The sequence below is a fragment of the Procambarus clarkii genome, chromosome 5, assembly GCF_040958095.1.
Source record: "Procambarus clarkii isolate CNS0578487 chromosome 5, FALCON_Pclarkii_2.0, whole genome shotgun sequence".
Lineage (NCBI taxonomy): Eukaryota > Metazoa > Arthropoda > Malacostraca > Decapoda > Cambaridae > Procambarus > Procambarus clarkii.
This window is the reverse complement of record NC_091154.1, coordinates 60,110,133-60,129,602: the sequence shown is the minus strand read 5'-3', so window position 1 is coordinate 60,129,602 and position 19,470 is coordinate 60,110,133. Positions and strand designations below refer to the sequence as shown.

Here is a 19,470-nt window from a genome sequence, read left to right as displayed (position 1 = left end):
CGTTGTTTTGTGTAATAATACACGAAACTACCTGTCCACCGAGGCCGTAAAGCTCAAAATGGTCTTCAGGAAGTCTATTAGGATCCATAACAAGCCCCCGGCTTCCTGTCCTAGCCCTGACCCTAAATTGTTGACTCAGGTCATATATATCGTGGAAACTTTGACTGTTGCTGACTGGTCTGATGCATAAAGTGGCCACTTGGTTGGTGGTCTTTGCTTAAGGTGGTCGTCGACTGTACGAGCATTTAATGTAACGGTAAACTGGCTGTCAAGATGGTTACTGGCTGTACTGCTTTATTTCTTTATATTTTTGCAGTAATGGGCTCTTGTCATAAAGTTTGTCGTTAGGTTGTTAATGGTAATGTGTTTAATTGGTTAACATCATTATCTCCTGCACCGTTACCAGTGACCACTGTCATCCTGCAGGACCTGGTGGCGGGAGTCGTTAGTGGTGACCAGGTGCTGGTGTTGGCCGCCCTCGCCCTGGGTGCTGACACCTCCGTCACGGTGGAGGACCCTGTTACCCAAGAGTCACTCTGCATGTTGAGCGTGGCGGCTGCGACGGGTCACACTCACCTGGTGCCTCACCTGCTGGCGGCGGGACTCCCTGTGGGGGGTTCAGGGGAGTCCTCCCTCACACCTTTACACTGGGCGGCTGGCAGCGGTCATGACCAGGTGGTGAGGCAGCTGCTCAGCGCCCAGGCTCACCTGCAGTCCAGGGGTCATAATGGTGAGAACCACAACACATGCTGCAGTATGTTGTATTATGAAGAGTTAAAGCAAGTTTGTGTATGTTGTATGTAAGCCTCAACATTACCGGTGTTACAGGTGTGACCGCACTACATGTGGCAGCGCAGCATGGTCATGAGTCGTGTGTGGTGACGCTACTTGGTGCCGGCGCTGACCCTGACTCTCGGGACGACTATGGTCGGTCACCACTGCACTATGCTGCCGTAGGTAACCACACAGGTGTTGTTCAGGTGCTGCTGACAGCTGCCGGGTGTGACCGTCACGCTGTAAACAAGCGCGGGGAGACAGCACTACACAAGGCAGCGAGGGTCGGAGGTCTGGAGGCAACACAGTGCTTGGTGGCGGCGGGCCTCGACCCTCACGCCAGGAACATACAGGGAGACACACCTCTAGACGTGGCGAGGCTGCTGGGTCGTGACCGTGTGGAGTGGTGGCTGAGGAAGCTGCCTCGCCCCCACCCTGCTGCTGGGACACCCACGCTGCCTCGCCCCCACCCTGATGCTGGGACACCCACGCTGCCTCGCCCCCACCCTGCTGCTGGGACACCCACGCTGCCTCGCCCCCACCCTGCTGCTGGGACACCCACGCTGCCTCGCCCCCACCCTGCTGCTGGGACACCCACGCTGCACTTAGTGGTAAGTACTCTTGCGAAAGAATCAACACCCAACACCAGCACACTCTGGCCGCCACTGTTCTTAACTCTGGCAGCCACTGTTCTTAACTCTGGCCGCCACTGTTCTTAACTCTGGCCGCCACTGTTCTTAACTCTGGCGGCAACTGATCTTAACTCTGGCCGCCACTGTTCTTAACTCTGGCCACCACTGTTCTTAACTCTGGCGGCCACTGTTCTTAACTCTGGCGGCAACTGTTCTTAACTCTGGCCGCCACTGTTCTTAACTCTGGCCGCCACTGTTCTTAACTCTGGCACCCACTGTTCTTAACTCTGGCACCCACTGTTCTTAACTCTGGCCGCCACTGTTCTTAACTCTGGCCGCCACTGTTCTTAACTCTGGCACCCACTGTTCTTAACTCTGGCGGCAACTGTTCTTAACTCTGGCCGCCACTGTTCTTAACTCTGGCGGCAACTGTTCTTAACTCTGGCAGCCACTGTTCTTAACTCTGGTGGCAACTGTTCTTTCCTCTAGCGGCCACTGTTCTTAACTCTGGCAGCCACTGTTCTTAACTCTGGCAGCCACTGTTCTTAACTCTGGCGGCAACTGTTCTTAACTCTGGCGGCAACTGTTCTTAACTCTGGCTGCCACTGTTCTTAACTGGGGCGGCCACTGATCTTAACTCTGGTGGCAACTGTTCTTAACTCAGGCAACAACTGCTCTTAACTCTGTCAGCCACTGTTCTTAACTCTGGCGGTAACTGTTCTTAACTCTGGCGGACCCTGTTCTTAAATCGGTCAGCCACTGTTCTTAACTCTGGCCGCCACTGTTTTTAACTCTGGCAGTAACTGTTCTTAACTCTGACCGCCACTGTTCTTAAATCTGGCCACCACTGTTCTTAACTCTGGCCGCCACTGTTCTTAACTCTGGCCGCCACTGTTCTTAACTCTGGCCGCCACTGTTCTTAACTCTGGCCGCCACTGTTCTTAACTCTGGCCGCCACTGTTCTTAACTCTGGCCACCACTGTTCTTAACTCTGGCCGCCACTGTTCTTAACTCTGGCCGCCACTGTTCTAAACTCTGGCCGCCACTGTTCTTAACTCTGGACGCCACTGTTCATAACTCTGGCCGCCACTGTTTTTAACTCTGGCCGCCATTGTTCATAACTCTGGCCGCCACTGTTCTTAACTCTGGCGGCAACTGTTCTTAACTCTGGCCGCCACTGTTCTTAACTCTGGCGGCAAATGATCTTAACTCTGGCCGCCACTGTTCTTAACTCTGGCGGCAACAGATCTTAACTCTGGCGGCAACTGTTCTTAACTCTGGCAGTCACTGTTCTTCACTCTGGCGGAATCTGTTCTTAACTCTGGCCGCCACTGTTCTTAACTCTGGCGGCAACTGTTCTTAACTCTGGTGGCAACTGTTCTTAACTTTAGCAGCAACTGTTCTTAACTCTGGCAGCCACTGTTCTTAACTCTGGCGGTAACTGTTCTTAGCTCTGGCAGCCACTGTGTTTAACTGGGACGGCCACTGATCTTAACTCTGGCTGCTACTGTTCTTAACTCTGGCAGCCACTGTTCTTAACTCTGGCGGCCACTGTTCTTAACTCTGGTGGCAACTGTTCTTAACTCAGGCAGCAACTGTTCTTAACTCTGGCAGCCACTGTTCTTAACTCTGGTGGTAACTGTTCTTAGCTCTGGCAGCCACTGTTCTTAACTCTGGGGCCACAGTTCTTAACTCTGGCGGCCACTGTTTTTAACTCTGGCAGTAACTGTTCTTAACTCTGGCGGCCACTGTTCTTAACTCTGGCGGCAACTGTTCTTAACTCTGGCAGCCACTGTTCTTAATTCAGGCAGCCACTGTTCTTTACTCTGGCGACCACTGTTCCTAACTCTGGCAGCCACTGTTCTTAACTCTGGCAGCCACTGTTCTTAACTCTGGCGGCCACTGTTCTTAACTCTGGCAGCCACTGTTCCTAACTCTGGCGGCCACTGTTCTTTACTCTGGCGGCCACTGTTCTTAACTCTGGCGGCTAATGTTCTTAACTATTGGAGCCACTGTTCTTAACTCTGGCGGCCACTATTCTTAACTCTGGTGGCCACTGTTCTTAACTCTGGTACCCACTGTTCATAACTCTGGCGGCCACTGTTCTTAACTCTGGCGGCTAATGTTCTTAACTATTGGAGCCAATGTTCTTAACCCTGGCGGCCACTGTTCTTAACTCTGGCGGCCACTGTTCTTAACTCTGGCGGCCACTGTTCTTAACTCTGGCGGCTAATGTTCTTAACTATTGGAGCCACTGTTCTTAACTCTGGCGGCCACTATTCTTAACTCTGGCGGCCACTGTTCTTAACTCTGGCGGCTAAAGTTCTTAACTATTCGAGCCACTGTTCTTAACTCTGGCGGCCACTGTTCTTAACTCTGGCGGCACCAGTTCTTAACTCTAACGGCAACTGTTCTTAACTCTGGCAGTCACTGTTCTTAACTCTGGCCGCCACTGTTCTTAACTCTGGCCGCCACTGTTCTTAACTCTGGCCGACACTGTTCTTAACTCTAGCCGCCACTGTTCTTAACTCTGGCCACCACTGTTCTTAACTCTGGCCACCACTGTTCTTATCTCTGAACGCCACTGTTCTTAACCCTGGCTGCCACTGTTCTTAACTCTGGCCGCCACTGTTCTTAACTCTGGCCACCACTGTTCTTAACTCTGGCGGCCACTGTTCTTAACTCTGGTGGCAACTGTTCTTAACTCTGGCCGCCACTGTTCTTAACTCTGGCCGCCACTGTTCTTAACTCTGGCACCCACTGTTCTTAACTCTGGCACCCACTGTTCTTAACTCTGGCACCCACTGTGCTTAACTCTGGCCGCCACTGTTCTTAACTCTGGCACCCACTGTTCTTAACTCTGGCGGCAACTGTTCTTAACTCTGGCCGCCACTGTTCTTAACTCTGGCGGCAACTGTTCTTAACTCTGGCAGCCACTGTTCTTAACTCTGGTGGCAACTGTTCTTTCCTCTAGCGGCCACTGTTCTTAACTCTGGCAGCCATTGTTCTTAACTCTGGCAGCCACTGTTCTTAACTCTGGCGGCCACTGTTCTTAACTCTGGCAGCCACTGTTCCTAACTCTGGCGGCCACTGTTCTTAACTCTGGTGGCCACTGTTCTTAACTCTGGCGGCTAATGTTCTTAACTATTGGAGCCACTGTTCTTAACTCTGGCGGCCACTATTCTTAACTCTGGCGGCCACTGTTCTTAACTCTGGTACCCATTGTTCATAACTCTGGCGGCCACTGTTCTTAACTCTGGCGGCTAATGTTCTTAACTATTGGAGCCACTGTTCTTAACCCTGGCGGCCACTGTTCTTAACTCTGGCGGCCACTGTTCTTAACTCTGGCGGCCACTGTTCTTAACTCTGGCGGCTAATGTTCTTAACTATTGGAGCCACTGTTCTTAACTCTGGCGGCCACTATTCTTAACTCTGGCGGCCACTGTTCTTAACTCTGGTACCCACTGTTCATAACTCTGGCGGCCACTGTTCTTAACTCTGGCGGCTAATGTTCTTAACTATTGGAGCCACTGTTCTTAACTCTGGCGGTCACTGTTCTTAACTCTGGCGGCCACTGTTCTTAACTCTGGCGGCCACTGTTCTTAACTCTGGCGGCACCAGTTCTTAACTCTAACGGCAACTGTTCTTAACTCTGGCAGTCACTGTTCTTAACTCTGGCCGCCACTGTTCTTAACTCTGGCCGCCACTGTTCTTAACTCTGGCCGACACTGTTCTTAACTCTAGCCGCCACTGTTCTTAACTCTGGCCACCACTGTTCTTAACTCTGGCCACCACTGTTCATAACTCTGAACGCCACTGTTCTTAACTCTGGCTGCCACTGTTCTTAACTCTGGCCGCCACTGTTCTTCACTCTGGCCGACAATGTTCTTAACTCTGGCCGCCACTGTTCTTAACTCTGGCCACCACTGTTCTTAACTCTGGCCACCACTGTTCTTATCTCTGGCCGCCACTGTTCTTAACTCTGGCCACCACTGTTCTTAACTCTGGCCAACACTGTTCTTAACTCTGGCCACCACTGTTCTTAACTCTTACCGACACTGTTCTTAACTCTGGCCGCCACTGTTCTTAACTCTGGCCCTAACTGTTCTTAACTCTGGCCACAACTGTTCTTAACTCTGGCCGACACTGTTCTTAACTCTGGCCGCCACTCTTCTTAACTCTGGCCACCACTGTTCTTAACTCTGGCCACCACTGTTCTTAACTCTGGCCGACGCTGTTCTTAACTCTGGCCGCCACTGTTCTTAACTCTGGCCCTAACTGTTCTTAACTCTGGCCACCACTGTTCTTAACTCTGGCCGACACTGTTCTTAACTCTGGCCGCCACTCTTCTTAACTCTGGCCACCACTGTTCTTAACTCTGGCCACCACTGTTCTTAACTCTGGCCACCACTGTTCTTAACTCTGGCCGGCACTGTTCTTAACTCTGGCCGCCACTGTTCTTAACTCTGGCCGCCACTGTTCTTAACTCTGGCCGCCACTGTTCTTAACTCTGGCCACCACTGTTCTTAACTCTGGCCGCCAATGTTCTTAACTCTGGCCGCCACTGTTCTTAACTCTGACCGCCACTGTTCTTAACTCTGGCCGCCACTGTTCTTAACTCTGGCACCCACTGTTCTTAACTCTGGCACCCACTGTTCTTAACTCTGGCACCCACTGTGCTTAACTCTGGCCGCCACTGTTCTTAACTCTGGCACCCACTGTTCTTAACTCTGGCGGCAACTGTTCTTAACTCTGGCCGCCACTGTTCTTAACTCTGGCGGCAACTGTTCTTAACTCTGGCAGCCACTGTTCTTAACTCTGGTGGCAACTGTTCTTTCCTCTAGCGGCCACTGTTCTTAACTCTGGCAGCCATTGTTCTTAACTCTGGCAGCCACTGTTCTTAACTCTGGCGGCCACTGTTCTTAACTCTGGCAGCCACTGTTCCTAACTCTGGCGGCCACTGTTCTTAACTCTGGTGGCCACTGTTCTTAACTCTGGCGGCTAATGTTCTTAACTATTGGAGCCACTGTTCTTAACTCTGGCGGCCACTATTCTTAACTCTGGCGGCCACTGTTCTTAACTCTGGTACCCATTGTTCATAACTCTGGCGGCCACTGTTCTTAACTCTGGCGGCTAATGTTCTTAACTATTGGAGCCACTGTTCTTAACCCTGGCGGCCACTGTTCTTAACTCTGGCGGCCACTGTTCTTAACTCTGGCGGCCACTGTTCTTAACTCTGGCGGCTAATGTTCTTAACTATTGGAGCCACTGTTCTTAACTCTGGCGGCCACTATTCTTAACTCTGGCGGCCACTGTTCTTAACTCTGGTACCCACTGTTCATAACTCTGGCGGCCACTGTTCTTAACTCTGGCGGCTAATGTTCTTAACTATTGGAGCCACTGTTCTTAACTCTGGCGGTCACTGTTCTTAACTCTGGCGGCCACTGTTCTTAACTCTGGCGGCCACTGTTCTTAACTCTGGCGGCACCAGTTCTTAACTCTAACGGCAACTGTTCTTAACTCTGGCAGTCACTGTTCTTAACTCTGGCCGCCACTGTTCTTAACTCTGGCTGCCACTGTTCTTAACTCTGGCCGACACTGTTCTTAACTCTAGCCGCCACTGTTCTTAACTCTGGCCACCACTGTTCTTAACTCTGGCCACCACTGTTCTTAACTCTGAACGCCACTGTTCTTAACTCTGGCTGCCACTGTTCTTAACTCTGGCCGCCACTGTTCTTCACTCTGGCCGACAATGTTCTTAACTCTGGCCGCCACTGTTCTTAACTCTGGCCACCACTGTTCTTAACTCTGGCCACCACTGTTCTTATCTCTGGCCGCCACTGTTCTTAACTCTGGCCACCACTGTTCTTAACTCTGGCCAACACTGTTCTTAACTCTGGCCACCACTGTTCTTAACTCTTACCGACACTGTTCTTAACTCTGGCCGCCACTGTTCTTAACTCTGGCCCTAACTGTTCTTAACTCTGGCCACAACTGTTCTTAACTCTGGCCGACACTGTTCTTAACTCTGGCCGCCACTCTTCTTAACTCTGGCCACCACTGTTCTTAACTCTGGCCACCACTGTTCTTAACTCTGGCCGACGCTGTTCTTAACTCTGGCCGCCACTGTTCTTAACTCTGGCCCTAACTGTTCTTAACTCTGGCCACCACTGTTCTTAACTCTGGCCGACACTGTTCTTAACTCTGGCCGCCACTCTTCTTAACTCTGGCCACCACTGTTCTTAACTCTGGCCACCACTGTTCTTAACTCTGGCCACCACTGTTCTTAACTCTGGCCGGCACTGTTCTTAACTCTGGCCGCCACTGTTCTTAACTCTGGCCGCCACTGTTCTTAACTCTGGCCGCCACTGTTCTTAACTCTGGCCACCACTGTTCTGAACTCTGGCCGCCAATGTTCTTAACTCTGGCCGCCACTGTTCTTAACTCTGGCCACCACTGTTCTTAACTCTGGCCACCACTGTTCTTAACTCTGGCCACCACTGTTCTTAACTCTGGCCGCCACTGTTCTTAACTCTGGCCGCCACTGTTCTAAACTCTGGCCACCACTGTTCTTAGCTCTGGTCACCACTGTTCTTAACTCTGGCCACCACTGTTCTTAGCTCTGGTCACCACTGTTCTTAACTCTGGCGGCTAATGTTCTTAACTATTGGAGCCACTGTTCTTAACCCTGGCGGCCACTGTTCTTAACTCTGGCGGCCACTGTTCTTAACTCTGGCGGCCACTGTTCTTAACTCTGGCGGCTAATGTTCTTAACTATTGGAGCCACTGTTCTTAACTCTGGCGGCCACTATTCTTAACTCTGGCGGCCACTGTTCTTAACTCTGGTACCCACTGTTCATAACTCTGGCGGCCACTGTTCTTAACTCTGGCGGCTAATGTTCTTAACTATTGGAGCCACTGTTCTTAACTCTGGCGGTCACTGTTCTTAACTCTGGCGGCCACTGTTCTTAACTCTGGCGGCCACTGTTCTTAACTCTGGCGGCACCAGTTCTTAACTCTAACGGCAACTGTTCTTAACTCTGGCAGTCACTGTTCTTAACTCTGGCCGCCACTGTTCTTAACTCTGGCCGCCACTGTTCTTAACTCTGGCCGACACTGTTCTTAACTCTAGCCGCCACTGTTCTTAACTCTGGCCACCACTCTTCTTAACTCTGGCCACCACTGTTCTTCACTCTGAACGCCACTGTTCTTAACTCTGGCTGCCACTGTTCTTAACTCTGGCCGCCACTGTTCTTCACTCTGGCCGACAATGTTCTTAACTCTGGCCGCCACTGTTCTTAACTCTGGCCACCACTGTTCTTAACTCTGGCCACCACTGTTCTTATCTCTGGCCGCCACTGTTCTTAACTCTGGCCACCACTGTTCTTAACTCTGGCCAACACTGTTCTTAACTCTGGCCACCACTGTTCTTAACTCTTACCGACACTGTTCTTAACTCTGGCCGCCACTGTTCTTAACTCTGGCCCTAACTGTTCTTAACTCTGGCCACAACTGTTCTTAACTCTGGCCGACACTGTTCTTAACTCTGGCCGCCACTCTTCTTAACTCTGGCCACCACTGTTCTTAACTCTGGCCACCACTGTTCTTAACTCTGGCCGACGCTGTTCTTAACTCTGGCCGCCACTGTTCTTAACTCTGGCCCTAACTGTTCTTAACTCTGGCCACCACTGTTCTTAACTCTGGCCGACACTGTTCTTAACTCTGGCCGCCACTCTTCTTAACTCTGGCCACCACTGTTCTTAACTCTGGCCACCACTGTTCTTAACTCTGGCCACCACTGTTCTTAACTCTGGCCGGCACTGTTCTTAACTCTGGCCGCCACTGTTCTTAACTCTGGCCGCCACTGTTCTTAACTCTGGCCGCCACTGTTCTTAACTCTGGCCACCACTGTTCTTAACTCTGGCCGCCAATGTTCTTAACTCTGGCCGCCACTGTTCTTAACTCTGGCCACCACTGTTCTTAACTCTGGCCACCACTGTTCTTAACTCTGGCCACCACTGTTCTTAACTCTGGCCGCCACTGTTCTTAACTCTGGCCGCCACTGTTCTTAACTCTGGCCACCACTGTTCTTAGCTCTGGTCACCACTGTTCTTAACTCTGGCCACCACTGTTCTTAGCTCTGGTCACCACTGTTCTTAACTCTGGCTACCACTGTTCTTAACTCTGGTCACCACTGTTCTTAACTCTGGCCACCACTGTTCTTAACTCTGGCCACCACTGTTCTTAACTCTGGCCACCACTGTTCTTAACTCTGGCCACCACTGTTCTTAATAATTTATCACTTTCACGCTCTAGGCGTTCAAAAAAAAATTCATACCCTATGGGCTTTCAGGGGTTCGCGCGCCTACGCGGTAAGATCGAAAAAGTGTACACTCTTTTGACTGTCCTGACAATAATTGAAGGCGCACGTATTTAAATTTGGTATCACTGTGTTCGTAATAAAATTGTGTATAAGAACATACTTATAAAATGCCGCCAAAGCATAAGGACTATCAACACTAAATAAAAAACTATTCAGATCACTCGCCGAGAGCACTAAACAGCAACAAAATGTTTTCACTCTCCTAATGGTTGCGAAGCCTACAGTGGTCCTACATTGCTAACTGTGGTATCATTGGAATCGCAATAAAATTCTCTACACGGACATATGCATATAAATATAGATTCAATGTCGTAGCCCACCCAAAACAGTGTGGGAAGTGGCGGAAGTGTTTCCCGCGGCGGCATATCGGCGAAACTCGCTCTGAGAAGTGTATATTCAATTCACTGTCCTGACTTTATTTATCGATGTATGTATTTCATTTTTGTACCAATGTGCTCACAATAGAATGTTCTATAAGAACATAAGTATTAAAGGTCACATAAGGATGCGTTCGACCGGCAACATATATAAAAACTACGTCGATTATACTCGTGGTGTCAATAATACAATTGTTTTACCACGATGATTCACTGCCACAACGTTCTCTTTAATAGAATGTTCGGCTTTTAGAGAAAACGTACATTTCATGGCAAACATTTGTAAACAATTCCCAAGTTGATCGGATAATAAATGGATTTTCTACAAATATTTTTTCTCGTGACTCCCGAGAGCGGAACGCGTGCGGTGTGATTAATAATATTGGTGACAACGACGGTCTGCTCGGATGCGCGAAAGTGTGTTCTTAACTCTGGCCTCCACTGTTCTTAACTCTGGTCGCCACTGTTCTTAACTCTGGCCGCCACTGTTTTTAACTCTGGCCGCCACTGTTTTTAACTCTAGCGGCCACTGTTCTTAACTCTGGCGGCAATTGTTCTTAACTCTGGCGGCAACTGTTCTTAACTCTGGCGGCCACTGTTCTTAACTCTGGCGGCAACTGTTCTTAACTCTGGTGGCAACTGTTCTTAACTCTGGTGGCCACTGTTCTTAACTCTGGCGGCAACTGTTCCTAACTCGTAGGGGCCTCGTAGCCTGGTGGACAGCGCGCAGGACTCGTAATTCTGTGGCGCGGGTTCGATTCCCGCACGAGGCAGAAACAAATGGGCAAAGTTTCTTTCGCCCTGAATGCCCCTGTTACCTAGCAGTAAATAGGTACCTGGGTGTTAGTCAGCTGTCACGGGCTGCTTCCTGGGGGGTGGAGGCCTGGTCGAGGACCGGGCCACAAGGACACTAAAAAGCCCCGAAATCATCTCAAGATAACCTTAAGTTAACTCTGGCAGCCAGTGTTCTTAACTCAAGCAGTCACTGTTCTTAACTCTGGCGGAAACTGTTCCTAAATCTGGCGGCCACTGTTCTTAACTCCGGCGGCCACTGTTCTTAATTCTGACAGTCACTGTTCTTTACTCTGGAGGCAACTGTTCTTAACCTTGGCGGTTCTGTTCTTAACTCTAGCGGCAACTGTTCTTAACTCTGGCAGTCACTGTTGTTAACTCTGGCAGCCAGTGTTCTTAACTCTGGCAGTCACTGTTCTTAACTCTGGCCGTAACTGTTCCTAAATCTGGCAGCCACTGTTCTTAATTCTGGCGGCAACTGTTCTTAACTCCGGCAGCCACTGTTCTTAACACTAGCGGTAACTGTTCTTAACTCTAGCAACCACTGATCTTAACTCTGACAGCCACTGTTCTTTACTCTGGTGGTCACTGTTCTTTACTCTGGTGGCCACTGTTCTTAACTCTGGCGGACACTGTTCTTAACTTTGGCGGCCACTGTTATTAACTCTGTCGGTCACTGTTCTTAACTCTGGCGGCCACAGTTCTTAACTCTGGCGGCAACTGTTCTTAACTCCGGCAGCCACTGTTCTTTCCTCTGGCGCCCACTGTTCTTAACTCTGGCAGCCACTGTTCTTAACTCTGGCGGCAACTGTTCCTAACTCTGGTGGCAACTGTTCTTAACTCAGGCAGCAACTGTTTTTAAATCTGGCAGCCACTGTTCTTAACTCTGGTGGTAACTGTTCTTAGCTCTGGCAGCCACTGTTCTTAACTCTGGGGCCACAGTTCTTAACTCTGGCGGCCACTGTTTTTAACTCTGGCAGTAACTGTTCTTAACTCTGGCGGCCACTGTTCTTAACTCTGGCGGCAACTGTTCTTAACTCTGGCAGCCACTTTTCTTAATTCAGGCAGCCACTGTTCTTTACTCTGGCGACCACTGTTCCTAACTCTGGCAGCCAATGTTCTTAACTCTGGCAGCCACTGTTCTTAACTCTGGCGGCCACTGTTCTTAACTCTGGCAGCCACTGTTCCTAACTCTGGCGGCCACTGTTCCTAACTCTGGCGGCCACTGTTCTTAACTCTGGCGGCTAATGTTCTTAACTATTGGAGCCACTGTTCTTAACTCTGGCGGCCACTATTCTTAACTCTGGCGGCCACTGTTCTTAACTCTGGTACCCACTGTTCATAACTCTGGCGGCCACTGTTCTTAACTCTGGCGGCTAATGTTCTTAACTATTGGAGCCACTGTTCTTAACCCTAGCGGCCACTGTTCTTAACTCTGGCGGCCACTGTTCTTAACTCTGGCGGCCACTGTTCTTAACTCTGGCGGCTAATGTTCTTAACTATTGGAGCCACTGTTCTTAACTCTGGCGGCCACTATTCTTAACTCTGGCGGCCACTGTTCTTAACTCTGGTACCCACAGTTCATAACTCTGGCGGCCACTGTTCTTAACTCTGGCGGCTAATGTTCTTAACTATTGGAGCCACTGTTCTTAACTCTGGCGGCCACTGTTCTTAACTCTGGCGGCCACTGTTCTTAACTCTGGCGGCACCAGTTCTTAACTCTAACGGCAACTGTTCTTAACTCTGGCTTTCACTGTTCTTAACTCTGGCCGCGCCACTGTTCTTAACTCTGGCCGCCACTGTTCTTAACTCTGGCCGACACTGTTCTTAACTCTAGCCGCCACTGTTCTTAACTCTGGCCACCACTGTTCTTAACTCTGGCCACCACTGTTCTTAACTCTGAACGCCACTGTTCTTAACTCTGGCTGCCACTGTTCTTAACTCTGGCCGCCACTGTTCTTCACTGTGGCCGACAATGTTCTTAACTCTGGCCCCCACTGTTCCTAACTCTGGCCACCACTGTTCTTAACTCTGGCCACCACTGTTCTTATCTCTGGCCGCCACTGTTCTTAACTCTGGCCACCACTGTTCTTAACTCTGGCCAACACTGTTCTTAACTCTGACCACCACTGTTCTTAACTCTTACCGACACTGTTCTTAACTCTGGCCGCCACTGTTCTTAACTCTGGCCACCACTGTTCTTAACTCTGGCCGCCAATGTTCTTAACTCTGGCCGCCACTGTTCTTATTAATTAACTCTGGCCACCACTGTTCTTAACTCTGGCCACCACTGTTCTTAACTCTGGCCGACACTGTTCTTAACTCTGGCCGCCACTGTTCTTAACTCGGGCTGCCACTGTTCTTAACTCTGGCCACCACTGTTCTTAACTCTGGCCGACACTGTTCTTAACTCTGGCCGCCACTCTTCTTAACTCTGGCCACCACTGTTCTTAACTCTGGCCACCACTGTTCTTAACTCTGGCCACCACTGTTCTTAACTCTGGCCGCCACTGTTCTTAACTCTGGCCGCCACTGTTCTTAACTCTGGCCGCCACTGTTCTTAACTCTGGCCGCCACTGTTCATAACTCTGGCCACCACTGTTCTTAACTCTGGCCGCCAATGTTATTAACTCTGGCCGCCACTGTTCTTAACTCTGGCCACCACTGTTCTTAACTCTGGCCACCACTGTTCTTAACTCTGGCCGCCAATGTTCTTAACTCTGGCCGCCACTGTTCTTAACTCTGGCCGCCACTGTTCTTAACTCTGGCCGCCACTGTTCTTAACTCTGGCCGCCACTGTTCTTAACTCTGGCCGCCACTGTTCTTAACTCTGGCCACCACTGTTCTTAACTCTGGCCGCCAATGTTATTAACTCTGGACGCCACTGTTCTTAACTCTGGCCACCACTGTTCTTAACTCTGGCCGCCAATGTTCTTAACTCTGGCCGCCAATGTTCTTAACTCTGGCCGCCAATGTTCTTAACTCTGGCCGCCACTGTTCTTAACTCTGGCCGCCACTGTTCTTAACTCTGGCCGCCACTGTTCTTAACTCTGGCTACCACTGTTCTTAACTCTGGTCACCACTGTTCTTAACTCTGGCCACCACTGTTCTTAACTCTGGCCACCACTGTTCTTAGCTCTGGCTACCACTGTTCTTAACTCTGGTCACCACTGTTCTTAACTCTGGCCACCACTGTTCTTAACTCTGGCCACCACTGTTCTTAACTCTGGCCACCACTGTTCTTAATAATTTATCACTTTCTCGCTCTAGGCGTTCAAAAAAAAAATCATACCCTATGGGCTTTCAGGGGTTCGCGCGCCTACGCGGTAAGATCGAAAAAGTGTACACTCTTTTGACTGTCCTGACAATAATTGAAGGCGCACGTATTTAAATTTGGTATCACTGTGTTCGTAATAAAATTGTGTATAAGAACATACCTATAAAATGCCGCCAAAGCATAAGGACTATCAACACTAAATAAAAAACTATTCAGATCACTCGCCGAGAGCACTAAACAGCAACAAAATGCTTCCACTCTCCTAATGGTTGCGAAGCCTACAGTTGTCCTACATTGCTAACTGTGGTATCATTGGAATCACAATAAAATTCTCTACACGGACATATGCATATAAATATAGATTCAATGTCGTAGCCCACCCAAAACAGTGTGGGAAGTGGCCGAAGTGTTACCCGCGGCGGCATATCGGCGATACTCGCTCTGAAAAGTGTATATTCAATTCACTGTCCTGACTTTATTTGTCGATGTATGTATTTCATTTTTGTACCAATGTGCTCACAATAGAATGTTCTATAAGAACATAAGTATTAAAGGTCACATAAGGATGCGTTCGACCGGCAACATAAATAAAAACTACGTCGATTATACTCGTGGTGTCAATAATACAATTGTTTTACCACGATGATTCACTGCCACAACGTTCTCTTTAATAAAATATTCGGCTTTTAGAGAAAACGTACATTTCATGGCAAACATTTGTAAACAATTCCCAAGTTGATCGGATAATAAATGGATTTTCTACAAATATTTTTTCTCGTGACTCCCGAGAGCGGAACGCGTGCGGTGTGATTAATAATATTGGTGACAACGACGGTCTGCTCGGATGCGCGAAAGTGTGTTCTTAACTCTGGCCTCCACTGTTCTTAACTCTGGTCGCCACTGTTCTTAACTCTGGCCGCCACTGTTTTTAACTCTGGCCGCCACTGTTTTTAACTCTAGCGGCCACTGTTCTTAACTCTGGCGGCAATTGTTCTTAACTCTGGCGGCAACTGTTCTTAACTCTGGCGGCCACTGTTCTTAACTCTGGCGGCAACTGTTCTAAACTCTGGTGGCAACTGTTCTTAACTCTGGCGGCCACTGTTCTTAACTCTGGCGGCAACTGTTCCTAACTCGTAGGGGCCTCGTAGCCTGGTGGACAGCGCGCAGGACTCGTAATTCTGTGGCGCGGGTTCGATTCCCGCACGAGGCAGAAACAAATGGGCAAAGTTTCTTTCACGCTGAATGCCCCTGTTACCTAGCAGTAAATAGGTACCTGGGAGTTAGTCAGCTGTCACGGGCTGCTTCCTGGAGGGTGGAGGCCTGGTCGAGGACCGGGCCACAAGGACACTAAAAAGCCCCGAAATCATCTCAAGATAACCTTAAGTTAACTCTGGCAGCCAGTGTTCTTAACTCTGGCAGTCACTGTTCTTAACTCTGGCAGCCAGTGTTCTTAACTCTGGCAGTCACTGTTCTTAACTCTGGCAGCCAGTGTTCTTAACTCTGGCAGTCACTGTTCTTAACTCTGGCAGCCAGTGTTCTTAACTCTGGCAGTCACTGTTCTTAACTCTGGCGGAAACTGTTCCTAAATCTGGCGGCCACTGTTCTTAACTCCGGCGGCCACTGTTCTTAATTCTGACAGTCACTGTTCTTTACTCTGGAGGCAACTGTTCTTAACCTTGGCGGTTCTGTTCTTAACTCTAGCGGCAACTGTTCTTAACTCTGGCAGTCACTGTTGTTAACTCTGGCAGCCAGTGTTCTTAACTCTGGCAGTCACTGTTCTTAACTCTGGCCGTAACTGTTCCTAAATCTGGCAGCCACTGTTCTTAATTCTGGCGGCAACTGTTCTTAACTCCGGCAGCCACTGTTCTTAACACTAGCGGTAACTGTTCTTAACTCTAGCAACCACTGATCTTAACTCTGACAGCCACTGTTCTTTACTCTGGTGGTCACTGTTTTTTACTCTGGTGGCCACTGTTCTTAACTCTGGCGGACACTGTTCTTAACTTTGGCGGCCACTGTTATTAACTCTGTCGGTCACTGTTCTTAACTCTGGCGGCCACTGTTCTTAACTATTGCGGCCACTGTTCTTAACTATTGCAGCCACTGTTCTTAACCCTGGCGGCCACTGTTGTAATCTTTGGCGGCCACTGTTCTTAACTCTGGCTGCCAATGTTCTTAACTCTGGCCGCCACTGTTCTTCACTCTGGCCGACAATGTTCTTAACTCTGGCCGCCACTGTTCTTAACTCTGGCCACCACTGTTCTTAACTCTGGCCACCACTGTTCTTATCTCTGGCCGCCACTGTTCTTAACTCTGGCCACCACTGTTCTTAACTCTGGCCAACACTGTTCTTAACTCTGGCCACCACTGTTCTTAACTCTTACCGACACTGTTCTTAACTCTGGCCGCCACTGTTCTTAACTCTGGCCACCACTGTTCTTAACTCTGGCCGCCAATGTTCTTAACTCTGGCCGCCACTGTTCTTATTAATTAACTCTGGCCACCACTGTTCTTAACTCTGGCCACCACTGTTCTTAACTCTGGCCACCACTGTTCTTAACTCTGGCCGACACTGTTCTTAACTCTGGCCGCCACTGTTCTTAACTCTGGCCGCCACTGCTCTTAACTCTGGCCACCACTGTTCTTAACTCTGGCCGACACTGTTCTTAACTCTGGCCACCACTGTTCTTAACTCTGGCCGCCAATGTTCTTAACTCTTCCCGCCACTGTTCTTAACTCTGGCCACCACTGTTCTTAACTCTGGTCACCACTGTTCTTAACTCTGGCCACCACTGTTCTTAACTCTGGCCGCCACTGTTCTTAACTCTGGCTACCACTGTTCTTAGCTCTGGTCACCACTGTTCTTAACTCTGGCCATCACTGTTCTTAGCTCTGGTCACCACTGTTCTTAACTCTGGCCACCACTGTTCTTAACTCTGGCCGCCACTGTTCTTAATAATTTATCACTTTCTTGCTCTAGGCGTTCAAAAAAAAAATCATACCCTATGGGCTTTCAGGGGTTCGCGCGCCTACGCGGTAAGATCGAAAAAGTGTACACTCTTTTGACTGTCCTGACAATAATTGAAGGCGCACGTATTTAAATTTGGTATCACTGTGTTCGTAATAAAATTGTGTATAAGAACATACCTATAAAATGCCGCCAAAGCATAAGGACTATCAACACTAAATAAAAAACTATTCAGATCACTCGCCGAGAGCACTAAACAGCAACAAAATGTTTCCACTCTCCTAATGGTTGCGAAGCCTGCAGTTGTCCTACATTGCTAACTGTAGTATCATTGGAATCGCAATAAAATTCTCTACACGGACATATGCATATAAATATAGATTCAATGTCGTAGCCCACCCAAAACAGTGTGGGAAGTGGCCGAAGTGTTACCCGCGGCGGCATATCGGCGAAACTCGCTCTGAAAAGTGTATATTCAATTCACTGTCCTGACTTTATTTGTCGATGTATGTATTTCATTTTTGTACCAATGTGCTCACAATAGAATGTTCTATAAGAACATAAGTATTAAAGGTCACATAAGGATGCGTTCGATCGGCAACATATATAAAAACTACGTCGATTATACTCGTGGTGTCAATAATACAATTGTTTTACCACGATGATTCACTGCCACAACGTTCTCTTTAATAAAATGTTCGGCTTTTAGAGAAAACGTACATTTCATGGCAAACATTTGTAAACAATTCCCAAGTTGATCGGATAATAAATGGATTTTCTACAAATATTTTTTCTCGTGACTCCCGAGAGCGGAACGCGTGCGGTGTGATTAATAATATTGGTGACAACGACGGTCTGCTCGGATGCGCGAAAGTGTGTTCTTAACTCTGGCCACCACTGTTCTTAACTCTGGTCGCCACTGTTCTTAACTCTGGCCGCCACTGTTTTTAACTCTGGCCGCCACTGTTTTTAACTCTAGCGGCCACGTACTGCTCTTAACTCTGGCGGCAATTGTTCTTAACTCTGGCGGCAACTGTTCTTAACTCTGGCGGCCACTGTTCTTAACTCTGGCGGCAACTGTTCTTAACTCTGGTGGCAACTGTTCTTAACTCTGGCGGCCACTGTTCTTAACTCTGGCGGCAACTGTTCCAAACTCGTAGGGGCCTCGTAGCCTGGTGGACAGCGTGCAGGACTCGTAATTCTGTGGCGCGGGTTCGATTCCCGCACGAGTCAGAAACAAATGGGCAAAGTTTCTTTCACGCTGAATGCCCCTGTTACCTAGCAGTAAATAGGTACCTGGGTGTTAGTCAGCTGTCACGGGCTGCTTCCTGTGGGGTAGAGGCCTGGTCGAGGACCGGGCCACAAGGACACTAAAAAGCCCCGAAATCATCTCAAGATAACCTTAAGTTAACTCTGGCAGCCAGTGTTCTTTACTCTAGCAGTCACTGTTCTTAACTCTGGCGGAAACTGTTCCTAAATCTGGCGGCCACTGTTCTTAACTCCGGCGGCCACTGTTCTTAATTCTGACAGTCACTGTTCTTTACTCTGGAGGCAACTGTTCTTAACCTTGGCGGTTCTGTTCTTAACTCTAGCGGCAACTGTTCTTAACTCTGGCAGTCACTGTTGTTAACTCTGGCAGCCAGTGTTCTTAACTCTGGCAGTCATTGTTCTTAACTCTGGCCGTAACTGTTCCTAAATCTGGCAGCCACTGTTCTTAATTCTGGCGGCAACTGTTCTTAACTCCGGCAGCCACTGTTCTTAACACTAGCGGTAACTGTTCTTAACTCTAGCAACCACTGATCTTAACTCTGACAGCCACTGTTCTTTACTCTGGTGGTCACTGTTCTTTACTCTGGTGGCCACTGTTCTTAACTCTGGCGGACACTGTTCTTAACTTTGGCGGCCACTGTTATTAACTCTGTCGGTCACTGTTCTTAACTCTGGCGGCCACTGTTCTTAACTATTGCGGTCACTGTTCTTAACTATTGTAGCCACTGTTCTTAACCCTGGCGGCCACTGTTGTAATCTTTGGCGGCCACTGTTCTTAACTCTGGCGGCCACTGTTCTTAACTCTGGCGGCCACTGTTCTTAACTCTGGCAGTCACTGTTCTTAACTCTGGCGGTAACTGTTCCTAAATCTGGCAGCCACTGTTCTTAATTCTGGCGGAAACTGTTCTTAACTCCGGCAGCCACTGTTCTTTCCTCTGGCGGCCACTGTTCTTAACTCTGGAAGCCACTGTTCTTAACTCTGGCGGCAACTGTTCTGA

The 19,470-nt window shown here is 49.0% G+C and overlaps 1 protein-coding gene across 2 annotated transcripts in view; it reads left to right on the top strand.

Annotated features, from left to right (window-relative positions):
• Positions 1 to 424: 424 nt before the first annotated feature.
• The window catches only part of LOC138351038 (serine/threonine-protein phosphatase 6 regulatory ankyrin repeat subunit C-like), a 284,005-nt gene continuing 264,959 nt past the window's right edge, over positions 425 to 19,470 (top strand). For both annotated transcript variants that reach the window (XM_069302580.1, XM_069302575.1), the window contains exons 1-2: positions 425 to 730; positions 829 to 1,385. In XM_069302580.1, the coding sequence (XP_069158681.1) occupies positions 541 to 730; positions 829 to 1,385 (747 nt within the window). In that variant the 5' untranslated portion in view covers positions 425 to 540. The remainder of the gene's footprint in view (positions 731 to 828; positions 1,386 to 19,470) is intronic.